Here is a 19,434-nt window from a genome sequence, read left to right on the forward strand (position 1 = left end):
TGGGCCAAATGCTTAAAAGTATTTATTAAATATTTTCAAAAACTCAGTGAGAGCTTTGGTTTACATATTTATGTGATTTGCCAAAGGTCTCGCATGTGAAAAAACATCAAAAAGTCTGAACCCATATTTATCTGGTAACAAAAAATTTTCTCTTATTTGAAAATTCCTGGTTTTTTCCCCAGGTCACATATCATCTTGCCTGAGGAAGAGATTCCTCAAATGCCATCACCAGGGAGAATGTTAAACTCAATACACTAGTCCTGCTTACCCTCGGGATATATGTTCCAAGATCCCCAGTGGATGCCTGAAACCACAGATAGCACTCAACCCCATATATACTATGTTTTTTTTCCTATACATACATACCTCTGATAAAGTTTAATTTATAAATTAGGCACAGTAAGAGATTAACAACAATAATAATAAAATAGAACAATTATAAAGTTATGTGAATGTGGTCCTTCTCCCTCTCTCTCTCAAAATATCTTATTGCACTGTACTCACCCCTTCTTCTTGTGGTGATATGAGATAATACAGTGCCTATGTGATGAGATTGAGGTGAATGATATAGGTATTGTGACATAGCATTAGGCTACCATTGACCTTCTGAATAGGTCAGAAGGAGGATCATCTGCTTCAGTTAATCCATCAAACTATGATGATGTTGATGGCTGGATGACAGGAGCAGATAATGTCAATGGTTGGGAATCTTTGATAGTTTTTGCCAAAAACTTTTGGAAGGACATTGTAATCGGAAGGTGTCACTCTTTTTTTCTAACTCATCAAAGTGTTGCTGCAAAGGTTGTAATCCTTTGGTGATCATACAGGTGACTTTAATGCTGTGTTCAGTCCAAGGATCATATTCCATAATTTTTTCCTTTAATATCTGTGCAACTTGAAACACTTTGGCAAATTTTGGTAATGTTCACATTGCTGGTTCTGTTTCAATTTCTTCATCTTCCTCTCCCTCTGTAGATGACTCAATAAGTTCTTCCAATTCCTCGGTCTTTAACACTTCTCAGTGGCCTTCAATGTGTTCTTCCACTTCATCAAGCATGTCAGAATATCCTTCTCCATCAACTTGTCTTGCCCTGTGAATGATTTTCCTAACTTCTCCATTGATCCCCAGGAAGCCTTTAAAATCATTCATGACTTCATAAATTTTTCCAGCAGGCATTTACAGTTTCTAGGTCTAGTTTATCCATTGCAGCTTTGAGGAATGTTATTGTGTCAGCAATAGTGAATGATTTCCATCAGTGCATTTTGTCCAGATTAGGGTCTACATCAGTTGCTGATCAAATGTAATCAAATACCAGGCAGGTGTATGTGACCCTGACAAATTGAATGATGCCCTGGTCAAGGGGCTGAAGTCATGAGGTTATATATAGAAGCAAAAATACAACCTTGAAATTTTCATTTTCATAGCACATAGATTCAGGATGGCCAGGTGCATTGTTTATTATTAGTAGGACTTTAAATTCCAAGCCTTCCTCTTCCAAGTATATTTTCACTTCTGGGTTGAAGCATTGGTTGATATCATTCCATAAACAAGATGGCTATCACCCATGCTTTCTGATTATGGTATCAGAACACAGGCAGATAATTTTTGTTTTTGAGAGCAAGTGGGTTCTTCACTCTGTACACTATGCCTGGCTTAATCATATGCCCTGTGGTATGTACCAGAGTTAATCTGTCTTTCCATGTTTTATGCCTTGGTGCCTCCTTTGCACTTTTATGAATGCAGGTTCTATTGGGTATCTTCTTTCAGAGGAGCCTCATTGTAATTGAAGACTTGTTTTGTATGACATCCTTTCTCTTTAATCAACCCTTTCAACTCTGTCAGAAATGTGGCAGCAGCTTCTTCACTGGCAGACGCAGCCACTCCAGTAATTTTTGTATTTTTCAGTCCAAATCTATTCCTGAATCTCTGTAACCATACTTTACTTGCAGTAAATGGCTTGGTGTCACTAATTTCAGGGGATCCCTTGCTGAAGTCTTGGTAGAGGCTTGATGCTTTCTGGCCCAGCACCTTGCTGCCAGTCAGAACACATTTTCTATTCATGTCTTCCACCCACAAATCTAATGCCTTTTCCATCTTAACTAAGCACTTATCACACAATGTGGCTGTAACTTGTGCAGTTTGAGGTGGAGCAGCAAAACTAACATAAATTTCTTTTTCTTTCTTCACAATTTCGTGGATAGAAGATTCATTCTTACCAAAGATCTGAGCACCTCAGCACACAATATTTTTTCCCCCTTATTAAGGTGAGAACTTTCACTTTGCACATAGAAGAAGAACCTTTTGGCTTTTCTTTGGCATATACGAATTGCCAGTGTCACTACTCTTGCACGCTGGGGGCATTATTCACTCAAATAAGGGTTATTTGAACAAAAGACTGTGATGTCATGACAGTTGATCTGATAACCTAGATGGCTAGTAAGTGACTAAGAGGTGGGATGTGCTGGAAAAAGGGAAGATTTACCTCCTGGGTGAGATGGAGCAGGACGGTGCAGGATCTCATCATGCTACTCAGAACAGCACACAATTTAAAACTTGTGAGTTGTTTATTTTTGGAATTTTCCATTTAGTATTTTTGGACCTTGGGTAACTAGAGCCATGGAAAACAAAACCTCAGATAAGGTGAAATTACTGTGATGTGTGTCATAACATCCTTGTAGGGAATTTAAATGAAAAAGGCAACTTTTCATGTTGGTAAACAGTTTAATGCAAAGTATTGATATGAGGATATAAGGTTTAAGTCCACTTCTTTCAGTATCTGACCTCGCTTGGTCTCTGTCTCATCTTTGTATTGCAGATCACAGAAAATAAAATCAACTCTGCAGAAGTGTTACATTATGTACATTGCTCATAAACAGTCTGTCAATGATCCCAGTAAACTGTAAACATTTAAAAATGTTAACTACTATATTTTTATTCCCACATATTTCAGTAATTACTTAATTATCTTCACAATGAAGATGTGACCAATTCTGGGGTTATCTGACCTAGTATCATTTCCCTGGCCAGAGAAATGTCGATCACTCAGTTCAAGAGAACAGAAGCAGAACCACCTGGTTCTGACACTGTAATCATGAACGCCAGTGTACTTACAGATGCTGGCACGCTGAGAGGTGTTGTTTCTGGGTTGCTATTCTCCTCACATCTTCCTTCCCTGAGTATGTGTGTATTAGTTTGGCGTATTCTAAAACAGAAGAGGAAGTTTCAAAGATGGGAAAACTCAAAGTTATAATGAAAAAAAAAGACAAAACACAACCAAGGATCAATATGAGTGACATTTGGGCATCAAACCAGAACTGAAATTAGGGGTAGGGGCCGGGATCTGCATTCAACTATTTTCCAGTAGGCATCATTCAGGTTTATTCTCTCTCTTCTGATTTAGCCCCAGATTTGTGCTCCAGGCCTGGTTCTATTTCATCACATTTCATTCTCCTGTACACTACACAGTCATGGAATTGTTGAATGTCAGAAATAAACTTGGAGATCATCTGGAGCAAAAGCCATTATTTTATAGATGGGAAAACTGGATCCCAGAGAGAAGTTTGACTTTGGATACCTATAATGTGACTTGGGGATTATAAAATAGAATATATTTTGTAAAATGTATTTTATATAAATATATATAAATTCTATATGTATGTTATAAAATATAACAATATATGATCATAAAGTGTGAATTTTATATCAGTAGTTGGAAAGAATCTTAAAGGATGAATTTTAATGCCTTTCTCATGAGAAATATTATATAGCAAACATCTACTTGTTTGCTCTGGTGATAGGAAACTCACTGTCTATCAGGACAGTTCATTTTGTCTTTGAACATTGTGCAAGTTGAAACTGCTTCCCTATAACTTCCTCTAAGACCATGGAAACCAATAATGTTCCATCTTCCCTGGGATAGCCTGAATCTTCTCTTCCTAATGTATACTCACAGTTCTTTACTTAAACAATCCTTTATCAATATTTTTATTATGGGCATTTCTGTAATTTCTGAAGCTCCCTTGAGTAAACTTGCTGTGGGTTTATACAGTTAATAAAATGCTTGTAGAGCACTGGATGGATAATTTAGGGCCTGACATTTACAATAAAGAGAAGTTGAAGGATTTCTGGGGTGAAAATAAGACATATATAGCAACAGATTCATGAATGGTTGTACTCATTCCTTAAACATTTAATACATTTAAGAATTAAGATTCCTTAATTATTAAAACTCTGTAAGATCCATGGAGAGATCTCAAGAGATTTATGTGCCCACAGATACTGTGCATACAAATTTTTAATGTTTCATCATTTTCTTTTCCTTTGTGGAAAGAGGTAACTTTCTCTATATTATCAAAGGAATCTTTGATCCCCAAATGTTTAAGGAGCTACTGCCTTGGATATAACAGTAGTGTAGTGGAGAGAAAAGAAAACTGTGTTTAGACCCAAATCAACAAGATTAAAATCCAATCTGATCTACTTCCTAGCTTTGTCATTTTAAACAAATTACCTGGACTCTCTGAGCCTCAGATTAACTTTATGTGCAATGAAGATGATACCACTCTGTAGTGAGCAGTGAGAATTCAGTGAAACTGTGAATATGAAAGTGACTTACTTACAGATATAACATATAAAGCCCTCATATCCAGATTTTAGTCTATGTATATGAACTGCAGAATGGCTCTTGCTTTTGTGAATTAGTTGATTTAAAAGGAAATAAATGTAAATTCAGAAATTTTCCTGGGATTGAAAAGCAGGATATCAGTCCCATCCTCACATTCTGGGCCTTGCTTATAGTGTTCTAAGAAGGAGAGAATGAACATATATGGACTGCAATGTAAGTCTGAGGTGGGGTGGGGTAGAAAAGTCAAGATTTGCCACCATGCCCTTATTTAAAGCTGGTCAATTGAAGGCTGGGAACAGGTGAAGAATGTGAATGGATGTGAGAGTAAATAGCATTCGAGCAGAAAAGCAACAACAAATCTACAACCAATAATTAAAGTAATAAAACAAATTCCTTGTATTTAACTAAAATAAAAATCGCAATTCTTCTCAATAATCCTGTGAAGTCAGCTGGCCCAGAGAACTATCTCAAGTTTTCCAGGGAAGAAAGTGAATCTCAGAATGATAAGATAACATACCTGCAGATAGATTATAATAAATTGAGAATAGGTCTGCCGTTTGCTCCAGTGTGCTTTCTTCTGCATGATAGCACTTCCTGCTCCAAGAAGACTTGGAGAGGATGGAAAATCTGTGACTATCAGGTAGTCATAAGGCCATTAGAGATTAGAGGCTGGGCTGACTCTGTATCGCAATGATTTTCAACTTTTTTCTCTTTACACGAAGGGTAGATGATGTTCATGCTCCCATGAGTGCACATGGGCTTAGATTTTCTCTAATTATTGTAACCCCACCACTTTTTCCTTTCTCTTCCCCTCAGTAAACTATATGAACAGTTTTATTCAAGGGATAACCTTAAATCCTCTCTATTTTGTGCATGAATAAGATCATTCACAACATTTGAATTTTAACTGTTATGATTAGTAAATTGTTTGCAACACACCTCACATTCATATCAGTACACTGCTCTGGGTCAACACTGTCATCAAGAGCCTCTACACTGGAAGATGGACTCATTGGACTTGTATACTTACAGATTTTCATGACAGAGCTTGCAAGGATTGCTGTATGTCTGGCCATCATCACCACAGACAGGCTGTAAAACCTTTGGACAAAGGTAACCCATCCTGGGTAATACTCGGTAGTGTTTGCACATCTCAGAGTTCTGAACAAGCAAAACATAAAGCACATTTGCTCAATGGCACTCAAGAGATATGAGCTTGGGGAAAACCTCTTGATTTCCTCAATCATGTATGAATAAATGATTAGTAAAGGAACTGAAACATAGGTTATACAAACTCACATATTCGTTTCACACCACTGTTAGGTAGATTTAACCTCCTAGATTTGGCTTTTTACTAGGGAAGTTAAGTAGCTAAACCAAGATACAAGGAAAAACAAAGCAATAAGAAAACAGAAATCCTACATGATACTGGGCACAGATAAACTGAGGTATGCCCATAGGAAAAAAACTACCATGCAAGAAATAATATCCCCCTTTTTTTTTCTTAAATGAAGACACTGGTTATATACAATCTAGAAAGGAGAGACTCAGAGGTAAATGCTAGGTAACCATATGGGTTTTTGAGTCCCAGCTCTGCCACTAGTTAGAGGAGTGATTTATCTGACTTCTCTGAGCCTTAGTTTCTCATCTGAAAAACATGAATAATAATAGCTCTTGCCTCATTTGTTTTAGGGAATCAAATCAGATAATGCATTTATATGCATACATAATACAGTGTTTGGCACACACTAAGTGCTCAGTATATGTCAGTTGTCAGTATGTTTCCTAAGGTAAAAAATACATAGATTTTTCATGTAGAAGAAGGAACATTATTTGTTCTTGGTAGTCTTTTGGAAGTGTGAGTTTAATAATGATGATAATAATAATAACTTTATCTTAAAGTAGGACCAAAGGGAAAAAAACACAGAAATTTTTAAAATAAGATTATGAAAGACTTAAATTCAGTGGTGTCAATAATTACATTAAATATTAATAGGACCAAGTACTTCAGTTAAAGAACAGACATTATCAGACTGGAGAATCAAAATGACTCAACTTATAATATTTAGAAGAAGTATACTTGAACTCTATCTTTTTTTTATAATAACTTTTCTTAACATCTTTATCGGAGTATAATTTCTTTATAATGGTGTGTTAGTTTCTGCTGTATAACAAAGTGAATCAGCTACACATATACATATATCCCCATATCTCCTCCCTCTGCATCTCCCTCCCACCCTCCGTATCCCACCCCTCTAGGTGGACACAAAGCATGGAGCTGATCTCCCTGTGCTATGAGGCTGCTTCCCACTAGCTATCTGTTTTACATTTGGTAGTGTATATATGTCCATGCCACTCTCTCACTTCGTCCCAGCTTCCCATTCCCCCTCCCTGTGTCCTCAAGTCCATTCTCTACATCTGTGTCTTTATTCCTGTTCTGCCCCTAGGTTCTTCAGAACCTTTTTTTTTTTTTAAGATTCCATATATATGTGTTAGCATACGATATTTGTTTTTCTCTTTCTGACTTCCTTCACCCTGTATGACAGTCTCTAGGTCTATCCACCACACTACAAATAACTCAATTTCGTTTCTTTTTATGGCTGAGTAATATTCCATTGTATATATGTGCCACATCTTTATCCATTCATCTGTTGATGGACACTTAGGTTGCTTCCATGTCCTGGCTGTTGTAAATAGAGCTGCAATGAATGTTGTGGTACATGACTCTTTTTGAATTATGGTTTTCTTGGGGTATATGCCCAGTAGTGGAATTGCTGGGTCATATGGTAGTTCTATTTTTAGTTTTTTAAGGAACCTCCATACTGTTCTCCATGGTGGCCTTATCAATTTACATTCTCACCAACAGTGCAAGAGGGTTCCCTTTTCTCCACACCCTCTCCAGCATTTATTATTTGTAGATTTTTTGATGATGGCCATTCTGATCGGTGTGAGGTGATACCTCATTGTAGTTTTGATTTGCATTTCTCTAATGATTCTTTAACTATATCTTTATAATTCAACCAGTAGGTTAAAAGTAAAAGGATGGAAAATATATACATGCAAACACTCATCATATAAAAGGTGGTATATCTATATTAATATCCCACAAAGTAGAATTTAGGACAAGAAGTAATAGCAGAGATAAAGAAGAGAATTTCTAATTATAAAATAATAAATTCAGTAATTAACCATCCCAAACATTTATGTACCTAAAGTATAGTTTCAAAATATCTGAGGCAAAAATTGACTGACTGAAGGGAGAAATAGGCAAATTTGCAAACATAAATGGAAATATTAACATACTTCTTTTTATAATTGATACCCCAGACAAAAAATATCAACATATAATATTTGAAAAACAAAATTAACCAGCTTGACCTAAATGATATTTATAGGCCTCTGTATCCGACAGCTGCAGACTATACATTCCTTTCAAGTGGACATGAAATTGTTGCCAAAATAGACCATATTCTGGGTCATTAAGCCAGTGTTGATAAATTTCAAAATTGAAGTCATAAAATGTAAGTTATAGGATCACAGTGGAATAATTACAGTCATAAATATGATAGCTATAAAATTCCTCAGTATTTAGAAATTAAGCAACACACTTCTAAAGAACTCATGACTCTAAAGTAATCATAATGGAATGTAGAAGTGTTTTGAACTGAATGATAATGAAAATACAAAATATCAAAACTCAGTAGCTAATGCAGTGATTTGAAGGAAAGTTTTAAGTAAATACATAAATAGAAAAAGTTTTAAAATCAATAAACCTCCATTTCAAGAAACTAGCAAATAATAAGCAAATTAAGCTCAAAGGAAATAGAAGAAAACAAATAATAAAAGAAATTTATGAAATAGAAAACAGAACAAAGCCAAACATTGGTTGTGTGAAAAGATTAGTAAATTGATAAACTATTTACAAAATTGACAAAATGCAAGAAACACACATTAGCAATATTAAAAATAAAAAGTGGTATACTATATAAATATAGATATTAAAAGGATAATGTGGAAATGTTATTAATAACTGTTTGCCAATAAATTTGACCACTTAGACGGAATTAACAAATTCCTTGAAAACCACTTTCTGAGAAGAAATAGAAAATTTAATAGTAGTCTGTCTGTTGATAATTATTTCAGAGGTATAAAGAAGTATTTCTAATTCATTTTTTTAAATAATTCAAACATCTAAAGCGACTGTTTTAGACTGTGGTGAGTTCCATATCAATATAGATAATTCAGGGAGAGTTTAGACAAGCACCTTCTAAGAATCACTGGTAAAGGTAGGACTGAACCAGGTATATCCTTAGTATTTTTCAGGTATCTGCTGCCCCAAGGTTGAACTACTAAAATAAAGGATTATAAAGAAGCAACAAAGACAGAATTATGCTTCTCTTTTCTTACATAGCACATCAACTCTGAACAAATTCTCCACCTCCAAAATAGACCTAGGATTCATCCACCTCTCATGACCTCCACCGCTACCACCATGGTATAAACCAGCCTCTGTGGATTATTGCTGTGGCTATCTAGCTTTTGCTCTTGTCCTTCTGCACCATGGTATAAACCAGCCTCTGTGGATTATTGCTGTGGCTAACTAGCTATCTAGCTTTTGCTCTTGTCCTTCTGCAGTGTATTTTCAATTCAGCAGGCAGAGTCATTCTTTTAAAACATAAATCACATCACGTCACTGCTCTTTTCAAAACCTTCATTCAGAATAATAGCTAACGCCTTTAAAATGGTCTACAAAATCCTACATAAGATGGCCTCCTGTTACTTTAATGACTGCCTCCTTCATAACTGTCTCTGTGGTCACTCTGTGTCAACTGTACTGGGCTCCTTGCTGTACTGTGATCCCTGCCTCAAGGCTTTGCTGTTCCTCTTCTTGCAATGTTCTCCCCTCACTTACATGTATGGAATTGATCCCTTTAGGAGGTGCAAATGTCACCTTCTCAGAGAGCTCTTTCCTGTACAAGCTACTTAAAATTGTATCCCAGCATTTACTAGAGCATTTTTCTACTTTATTTCCCCCTTGCTATTACATTTTATTTATTCACATCATCTATGATCTGTGTTCTTCCTGTATAAACTCTGTAAGTGTAGAGAGTTCTATCTGTTTTGTTTATGGCTATTGTTCTCATATGCACAGTAATGCTTGGAAAATAGTAGGTACTTAATAATTATTTGTAGAATGCATAAATGATAGCTAAATAAATGACAAAATGAATAATGAATGTTGTTCTCTTCCCCAAGAGAAAGCTCAGCTCAAAACTAGGTTATTCAGGAGGAAGCATGATCGGGTTTCTGGTCTGCTGGTGATATCTTATTTCTTGATCTGGTGTTAATATCACAGATATGATCACTTAGTAATAGCTGTACACTTATGATATATACACTTTTTCTATATGACTATTATACTTCAGTAAAATGGTTTTTTTAAAATAACACATTTTCGGAGGGATAAATTGGGAGATTGGGATTGACATATACACACTACTATATATAAAATAGATAACTAATAAGAACCTGCTGTATAGCACAGGGAACTCTACTCACTACTCTGTAATGGCCTATATGGGAAAAGAATCTAAAAAAAAGAGTGGATATATGTATAACTCATTCACTTTGCCGCATACCTGAAACTAATACAACATTGTAAGTCAACTATGCTCGAAAAAAAACAGATTTTATTATTCACAATAGCCAAGATACACACACACACACACACACACACACACAGAGAGAGAGAGACAATGGAATATTATTCAGTTATGAGAAAAGGAAATGCTTCCATTAGTGACAACTTGGATGAATCCTGAGGGCAGTGTGCTAAGTTAAATAAGTCAGACAAAGTCAAATACTGTATGACATCACTTATATGTGGAATCTAAAAAAGTTGAACTCATAGAAACAGAGAATAGAAGGGTCGTTAACCAGGGGATGGTATTGGAGAAAATGGGAGACATTGGTCAAAGTGTACAAGCTTTTAGTTAAAAGATAAGTTATGGGGCTCTAATATACGGTATGGTGATTATAGCTAATAATACTGTTATATACTCAAAGTTGGTGAGTAGATCTTAAATATTCTCACCACAAAAAAGGAATGGTAATTATGTGACGTGATGGAGGTGTTAGCTAACACTATAATGGTAATCATTTTACAATCTGTAAGTCTATCAAATCAATGTGTTGTACACAAATTTACATAATGTTATATGTCAACTGTAGCTCAATAAAGCTGGGGGGAAATAGCAGATTTTGTGCATAGCTCTTCTCCATGCTTAGGGATCCCTAGTATAGTGCCTAATTTACTAGAAATATGTAATTAGTATGTATTTCACTAGTGTAACTCATCTATTATTCTACTTGATTTGGGAAAATAATTAGATAAAATTCATGTTTGACACCTTTCTTTCTTCTTTTTTTGGGTCATCAGATTAGGTGCTAAAGTCTCCCTTCTAGGACCCAATTCAAGACTGCACTTTGTGAATGAATATACTTCATGCTCTCATATCTTTTTCACTTCTTTCTACTCCTGACCTTGGCAAAGCTCTAAAAAAGCAGTCCCATTAGGCTCAATGTAAATATAATAAGTATAAAATTACATATTTATATTTACATAAGTATATAATAAGTATAAATAAGTTCAGCATAGCATTCCAGGCTGTTGGAAGAAGGACTTGGTTGGGAGTGGGAGGAAGTTGGGTGAAGACCCTTTCTGGTCTGCTGAAAGAGTATTTCTTCTTGTTTGAAATTCCTAAAATAGATATTTTAAAACTTGAAAAAAAATGATCAATATTAGAAATAGAATAGATGTCCAGTAGAGATCATTTGAAGTTGTACAATAAAGTCTTTTCGCAAAGCCATTCATCTACCAAAATGCATAATTCCCAACATGTTTTTCAAAAATGAACATTACTATTAATGTTTCATTTTGTGTAGTCAGTATAGAACTAATGAAAAGTTGCCTCATTAATGGGAAAACTTTCCTGGGGAAATTTCACTATTTCACTTTTCTAATTGAAGTCCATAGATGGATTAGAAGAGATTGTGCTGTTGTCATATTCTATGTGCTGCTGTTGTAAAGCACTGAACCTTATTTTTAAAAACCCCAATTGAATACAAGATGGCACCAGAATGCCAAGTCAAGAATTTATCATCTGGGGCTTCCCTGGTTGCGCAGTGGTTGAGAATCTGCCTGCCAATGCAGGGGACACGGGTTCGAGCCCTGGTCTGGGAAGATCCCACATGCCGCGGAGCAACTAGGCCCCTGAGCCACAACTACTGAGCCTGCGCGTCTGGAGCCTGTGCTCTGATAAGAGAGCCTGCAATAGTGAGAGTGGCCCCCGCTTGCCACAACTAGAGAAAGCCCTCGCACAGAAACGAAGACCCAACACAGCCAAAAATAAAATAAAATAAAATAAAATAAAATAAAATAGAAAAAAAAAGAATTTATCATCTGGAGCTCCAAGCTTTTGATACTTTTTTTTCTTGCTTGTAATTTTGGCATCTATTTGCTTAATTGTTTTAAAACTTCAGAAAAAAAATCCACTTGATAATAACAATAATTTTACAAACTGTTCCTGCAAATGTGTGGTAATTGCATCAGAGTTGCTCTTAGGGCATTGAATTCCATGCTGTTTCTTTGAAGTTCTGGCCATGTCTTTCTTGTTTATCATTATATCCACAACGACTGGGACAGAGTAGGCATTCCATAAGTATTTGTTGAATGAATCAATCTTGCAACCAATCATCCAAATTTAAGTATAAGCACATCTAACATATATTACCTCTTTTTCATTGTTCTCTTCAGCTGCGTTTCTCATGTAGTCCTGTGCTTTCGGTTTTCTTGCGGCTGCTTCCTTTGCCCTTGAAGAAAAAAATGAGAAGAAATGTTTCAACTAAAGTGAACAAACACCTCAGGTGTGCTTTAAAAATAATTGTCATTTTCTCAAGCTGATAAGAAATGATTATTTCCTTTAAGACTCAAAATTAAAGGCCCATTTTTGAAAAATAACTCACAGTTTTTCCTTACACATAGCACACGTGTTGCCATATGTCTTGCCATCTAGACCCTTGACAGGGTCACTTTCTCGGGTGCAAGTAAGTTGTCCATTATTCATTTGACTTCTAAACTCATCACATACATCCTGAAAAGAAGGAAGGATTAAATTGGAAATGGCTATTTTCACATAGTATTTGACTGAGCTTGAAAATTGGAAGATTTTGACTCAGGAGTTGGGCAGCCACTTAACCTTGCTGTGGGAGGCTCCATAACGGACCACAAAGGTGTCCAAGTTATAATTCCTGGAACCTGAAAATATGTAGCCTCACATGGCAAGCAGGAATTAAAGTTGAAGATGGAATTCAGGTTGCTAACCAGGTGACCTTAGAATGGAGAGATTATCCCAGATTATCTGGGTGGGCCCAGTGTAATCACAAAGATTCCTATGAGTGACATAGGAAGCCAGGAAAATCAGTGTCAGAATGATGCAGCTTAAAAAAAAAAAAATCAACTGGCTTCTGCTGATTTTAAAGATGGCCACAAGCCAAGGAATGCAGGCACTTCTAGAAATTAAAAAAAAAAAAAAGGCAAAGAAATAGATCTTCCCCAGAACCTCCAAAAGGGAAAGCAGCCCTACTGACACCTCGGCTGTAACACAGTGAGACCCATTTAGGACTTCTGAACTCCAGAAATGTATGATGATGAATTTGGGTTGCTTTACCACTGTTGGTAGTAATTTGTTACAGCAGCCAAACCTCATTTTCCCCATCTACAAAATGAGGTTGAAAAAAACTTAGTTGACTATTGACTAGGCTATTGAGATACTTAAATAAACTACTATTTATAAAACTGTTTTATAAAGTGTTCGACTGAAAGATTTCCATTTGGTGTTAAATTTCTACACTGAAAAAGTTATCAGGGATATTCCCATTAATGATGATTTCTGATGTTCTAAGGGCAATATCTTGACTGGCAACATTGACAACCTCTTTCCACATTTTTGATAGTTAAGTAGTGACTTACAGAAAGACCATTCTTGCCAAAACCTAGTTAATGATTCACCTTTCTTAATGCTGATGCATTCCCATTTGATCTGTAGCCAGGATTCTTCTTTTTTGCCTCTGCTTCTCCTTGCCTGGAAAAGAAAAGAGTCAGTAGTCATCTTGCAGACACATACTCAGATTTGGAAGGGGCTTAGAGTTTATGTACACTAAACCACCTCCTTCCTAGAGAACCTCTCACAGATGGACAGTGACTTTGGTTATTAAGAAGCTCCCTCATTACAAGGTAGATATTCTCGGCAGATCAAGTCAAGTTAATCTCAGAGTCTCCTTTATTTGTATCCAAATTCATCTCCCTATAGCTTTCATCCTTTAGTCTTACTTCACATTCTCAGGAAAACACAGAACAAGCCTGCTGAATCCATTACCTCTTCCTGATATTAATCCTTTAGATATCTAAAGGCAAGTTTCAGGTCTCCAAGTCCGCCTTCCTCAGTTCTTTCACCTTTTTATCGTAAGTTGTGGTTTTAATGCCTCACCAATTCACCATTCTTATTCCTCAATTTGTAGGTCAATCTATTATAGTACCATTTCAATTCATTATAATATCATTGGAGCCCAAGATAGAAAGAAGACAAGTGATATAGAAAGTACCTTAGGATCATGTTTTTTGGGGTTTTTTTTTAACCTTTCACCTTTCTGATAAAATATTTATGCCAGTGGTTCCTAAGTTTTCATGTACATTAAGAATCAGTTATGAGATTTTTAAAATCAGATTCACCATCAGTCCCAACAATTTTACTGACAAGATCTACATCGGGATTCAGTAACCTGATTTTTAACAAGCAAGCCAGGTGATTCTGATGCAGTTGGCCCAAGATCCAAATACTGCAGAACTCTAGTACACGTATTTCTCCTTCAAAGTTTCATTTGGTAGTGTATATATGTCCATGCCACTCTCTCACTTTGTCACAGCTTACCCTTCCCCCTCCCCATATCCTCAAGTCCATTCTTTAGTAGGTCTGTGTACCAAACGTAAAATAGATAGCTAGTGGGAAGCAGCTGCATAGCACAGGGAGATCAGCTCGGTGCTCTGTGACCACCTAGAGGAGTGGGACAGGGAGGGTGGGAGGGAGGGAGATGCAGGAGGGAAGAGATATGGGGACATATGTATATGTATAACTGATTCACTTTGTTATAAAGCAGAAACTAACACACCATTGTAAAGCAATTATACTCCAATAAAGATGTAAAAAAATAAAATTTTCATTTGGCTTTATGCTTAAAAGAAACGTGTATGAATATATATAACATGAATATGTGTGTGTGTGTATTTTAGGGAGCTCCCTTTTCATATATAAGAAATAGGGAAGTGGTAGTAAATGTATCCTGAAGATTCAAACAAATATAAAGTCATGAAATCTTAAATACTAGGAAAAAGAGACCACCTATAATGATTCAGTCTGGTGGAATTCAATTTACAATCACAGCTCTGCTCAGAAATCTCCAGTGGCTTCTGATCACACATAGAATAAAATCCAATGTCCTTCTCTTGGCCTAAAAAAGCCTTACATGATCTTTCCAAATTAATTTCTGCAATTTTCCACACAGTAATCTTGAGACATAATGACCTCCTCTCTCTTTCCTGAGCTTGAGAATTTCATATATATCTACAGAAACTTGCATTGGCTCCTGCTCTGCCTGAAACTTTCTTCCTTCAGATGGCCAGCTGGCTCATTTCACTCCCTTTTTCAGGTCTCCCTTACTGTCAGGCTTTCCCCAAACACCATAAAGTAGCACCTCCAATCCCTTTCTTTTGCCTTACTCTGCTTTACTTATCTTACCAACACCTGGTCTTGTTATGTAGCTTTTTACTTCTTTGTTTATAATCTGTCTTTCCTATATTATAGTTCCATATGGCAGGAATTCTGTCTTGTTCACTTGAAGAGCACCTGTCCGTGAAGAGTGCCTATTATATAGTAGGCAGTCAAAAACCATTGTCAGATGAATGGGTTCCAAAGATTGTAAAATTATTTGATTTATGTTGTTAAATACTTTGTTATGTTGTTAAATATTTTGTTACCTGGAATAAGTATCTTATAACATAGGTAAGTATCTTATAACATAGATGACATGGATTGTATCAGCAAAGTTTTATCTTAATAATTGTTTGCATCTGAGAATCATCATTTGTTCCTTCACAAAATTACCCACTATTAATATGTGATGCAGAAAGAAATAGTCATATGTGAAGAGCTATCTCAATTATGTACATCATACCTACAAAGTATGAGGTGTGCAAAGGGGCAACATAGGGTAGCATAAGAGATCATAACAGTCATTCTTTTATTGCTATTAATGGTGACACCTGTTATTTGCTGAACATTAATTACAGGGCTAATAGTGACCATTCACATTTTTTGTGCACCTCCTTTGTGCTAGGCACTGTGGTAAGAGTTTTACATAGGTTTTCTCATTTAACTTTCAAAAGAAACATCATGTGGCTACTATGAATGATTATGGCTGCCCCACCCCCACTATAAATATGAGCAGATTAAAGCCTAGGGACGTGAAATAACCCGTCCAAGAACATGGAGCCGAAATAACCATATGATGCTAATACCCTAGCACTGCCCCATTCTGCCACCCTGCTTCTATTAAAGAATTTTATGATATGGAATAAATACTAGGCTGGTATTCATAAGAACTGGATTCTAGTTTTACCTCTGAAGTCACTCCCCCATGAGACCTTGTACTTAAAAAAAAAAATTCAGTTTTTCTCATCTTTAAAATGCAACATTTGGAATAACTAGATTTTATCACGTGGCCTGTAGTACCACAATCACAAGATTGTGATTTTTTTTCAAGGAGGAAAAAAATGTGTGTGGAGAAGCATTAAGTGCTCATTAAATGCATATCAATTAAATACCATAATTAATAGCACTGTGATATATGCATCAAATTTTAGAACTATAAGTACCCATCAAGGTTACCTAGGAAACTACCTCAGTATACAGATAGGACCAATAGTGGTTATGTTACTTGCTGCAATAACACAAATCAAGAGTGGCTGAGTTGGATCATTAAGCACTCCAATCAGTACCATTCACCAAAAGAAAATAAATAGAAGGAACAAACCCTGGATTGGGCAATAAATGTGTCCCATACATATGACATGAAGCAACCCTCTTAAACTATGTTGGTTATTCCAAATGACCATTGCAAACCCTCTTTAGGATTTAGGCATGATGTGTTCTAAAGAGCCATTAACTACCATGATGACACAGTTCACAGAATTATGATAGAAAATAGAGTAGGAATCAGCCACTGATTAGCTGCCCTTACTAGGGCTCATTGTTCCTTAGGGGATGCAAGAGAAAGAGATAATATTTGAGAATTAACAAAAAGGGTAGTGTTCACGAAAGGAGCTATAGGCAAATGAGAAATAACCATTAATTCAGGAGGAATATGTGGCTATCTTTTAGACATGCAGGTTGAGAAAATTACTTACAGTTTCTCTTCACACATGGTACACTTATTGTTGTACAATTTGCCATTTGCACTGCGTATAGGATCAACCTCCCGAGTACAGCCGAGTGCTCCATTTTTCATTTGTCCCTGATACTCAGCACATGGGTCCTGAAAGGGAAGAAGAGAGCAGGCCTCTTGGATGACTTGGTCTGTTGTATTGTTATTAAGTTTGTTAAGTAATTTGAGTAAGAAGTTCTTGTCTATGTCCTCTTATAAGGCACGTAACATCTAGGATTGCTGTCTACAGAAGAGGAGGGGCTGGAATCATCCATATTCTAAGACATCTGTTGTCATGGGTAATGTTGCTTTTAAGGTTCTACAAAGGGAAATTATAAAGCTGGTTGGGATTTAATCGCACAAATCAAGGGTAAGCAAACTATAGCCTACAGGACTAATCTGTCGTGCTGTCTGTTCTTACATATGAAGTTTTATATATAAAATTTGAAACACACCCTCACTCATTCATTTAAATATTATTTATGGCTGCTTTCCCACAACAGTGGCTATTCAACAGAGTTGAATAGTTGCAACAGAGACCGTGTGACCCGCAATGCCTAAAATATTTGACATCTGTCCTTTTACAGAAAAAAAAAAAATTTGCTGACCTCTAATGTAGATAGAAGGGAGAAAGAAGTGCTGGGAGAACGCACAGAATCATTCAAAATGCCAAGGAAGACAGGCCTGAGCAAATTATGAAGATAGAAAAAGGGTCTTAACAAGTCTATCATTTGAGAGTGAGAACTCAGCTTCCTACAGGCGAAAATATGGAAAAACAGAAAAGCCAAAATTTATCAAAGGCAGATATTGGGCCTGTATCAGATCTGGAGGCAAAGAGATGGTCTTGATATCCCCAGGTCATAAGAATAGAAATAAGGTGGCTGTGATCTCAGGCAGTTGTGTTCACATGCCTGAGGAGTGGGCTTACATGCAACACTGTCATGCTGACACTTAAAAAAAAAAAGTCTCAGGAAATGTGCTAAACACTTGCCTAAATTATTTTATTGTATCCCTATAAGAGTACTGCTAAGTAAGAGAAACTAGAGTTGAATGAGATGAAGTGATTTATTCAGTGCTTTGCAAGTCCGAGTGGCATGGGTAGGATGATACCTCAAACTACGTGACTCGAAAACCTGTGCTCTTTCACCATATTATCCTGCCTGGGAACAATAGAAAATATACCTCCAAAAAGTGGCTCCATTCAGGGAAAGAGAGAATAATGAAAGGAACTGAAGAGCATGTGATGCTGATGTGGAACGTCTCCACATTTATACCACTCTCCTAGGATCATTTATTGGCCTGAAAGCTAGATGATATGAAGAGGAGTCAAGAGACTGGGGTCTGGTATTCATGTTAATTATTTCCAAGTTTAAAGAAGTCAAAGTGAGCCCTAGAGAAACTAAAAATTGCTCAGATATTACTCTACAGTTTTAAGGGGAAAATCCCCTGTCCTTCCAAGGATGCTTTCCAACACAGCACTACATACATTCGTAGCCTTTGACCATAGGGTCTGCCGGGGTCCCAGTGCCATTGAGTTGAGCCCACTCTGGTTATGGAAATCAGAGGCTGCTCTCACCTGAGCTTTCCCTCTTCTGCCACGTTTGGAACCACGCCCTGCAGGTTTTCTCTGATCTTCCTTTTCTTTTCTCTTTCTTTCTTCATCTTCTTTCTGGCTGGAAATTGGAAAGTGGGAGGTAGGGAATAATAGATTACAGAGAATGGAATGCATTTCTATGAGTTTCTCATCATATGACCAAATTAGATTTGTATGGAATTCACCAGCATTTATTGAACACCTATTACATTGCAGGCCCTCTTCTTTGAAAATATCAATAGAAAGATGAATTATGTCACATCCTTTTGCCTGGAAGAGCTCTCACTGCAGTAGAAGAAAACCAGTGTTTACATAACCTCAAGCAAGACTAGGTGAGCAATTAATTAGCATTTTGTAAATGCTCATGTGAACCTCCAGCTGGATTTCTCTCAAATACCTCATGTTTAAAAGGTCCCAAAATAATTATCTTCTCTGCCAAATGTGCTCTTCCTCCTGGATTCTCTTGCACAAAGAACAAAACATTGGAGCCATCCCTAACTGCTCCCTCTCCTTCAGCTCGCATAGCTGTTGCCACAGGACATTGGTTTCACTTTCACAGTGTCTCCTATGTTGACCCACTCACCTTCTATTCTAGCTCCCTTGCTCTAGTTACCTCTCACTGGATTACTGTAATCCCCTACTACTGCCAGCGGTATTCTAAATTTTAGTCCCTTTTTCTTT

General features: G+C 36.6%; 1 protein-coding gene and 1 long non-coding RNA gene across 3 annotated transcripts in view; one reads left to right on the top strand and one right to left on the bottom strand.

Annotated features, from left to right (window-relative positions):
* The window catches only part of LOC309805198, a 164,851-nt gene that overhangs the window by 141,248 nt on the left and 4,169 nt on the right, over positions 1-19,434 (top strand). For both annotated transcript variants that reach the window (XR_014294235.1, XR_014294236.1), the window contains exons 5-6: positions 17,380-17,458; positions 18,970-19,085. This is a non-coding gene — a long non-coding RNA (uncharacterized lncRNA). The remainder of the gene's footprint in view (positions 1-17,379; positions 17,459-18,969; positions 19,086-19,434) is intronic.
* SPINK5 (serine peptidase inhibitor Kazal type 5) overlaps positions 5,649-19,434 on the bottom strand; it is a gene marked incomplete at its 3' end in the record, with an annotated part of 60,128 nt that continues 46,342 nt past the window's right edge. The window contains exons 18-23 of the mRNA XM_082623088.1: positions 18,736-18,832; positions 17,143-17,270; positions 13,693-13,765; positions 12,648-12,775; positions 12,416-12,494; positions 5,649-5,783 (exon numbers count right to left, since the gene is read on the bottom strand). Of these exons, the coding sequence (XP_082479214.1) occupies positions 5,649-5,783; positions 12,416-12,494; positions 12,648-12,775; positions 13,693-13,765; positions 17,143-17,270; positions 18,736-18,832 (640 nt within the window). The remainder of the gene's footprint in view (positions 5,784-12,415; positions 12,495-12,647; positions 12,776-13,692; positions 13,766-17,142; positions 17,271-18,735; positions 18,833-19,434) is intronic.

Source organism: Mesoplodon mirus (assembly GCF_964341445.2).
Source record: "Mesoplodon mirus genome assembly, chromosome: 5".
NCBI classification, from domain to species: Eukaryota; Metazoa; Chordata; class Mammalia; order Artiodactyla; family Ziphiidae; genus Mesoplodon; species Mesoplodon mirus.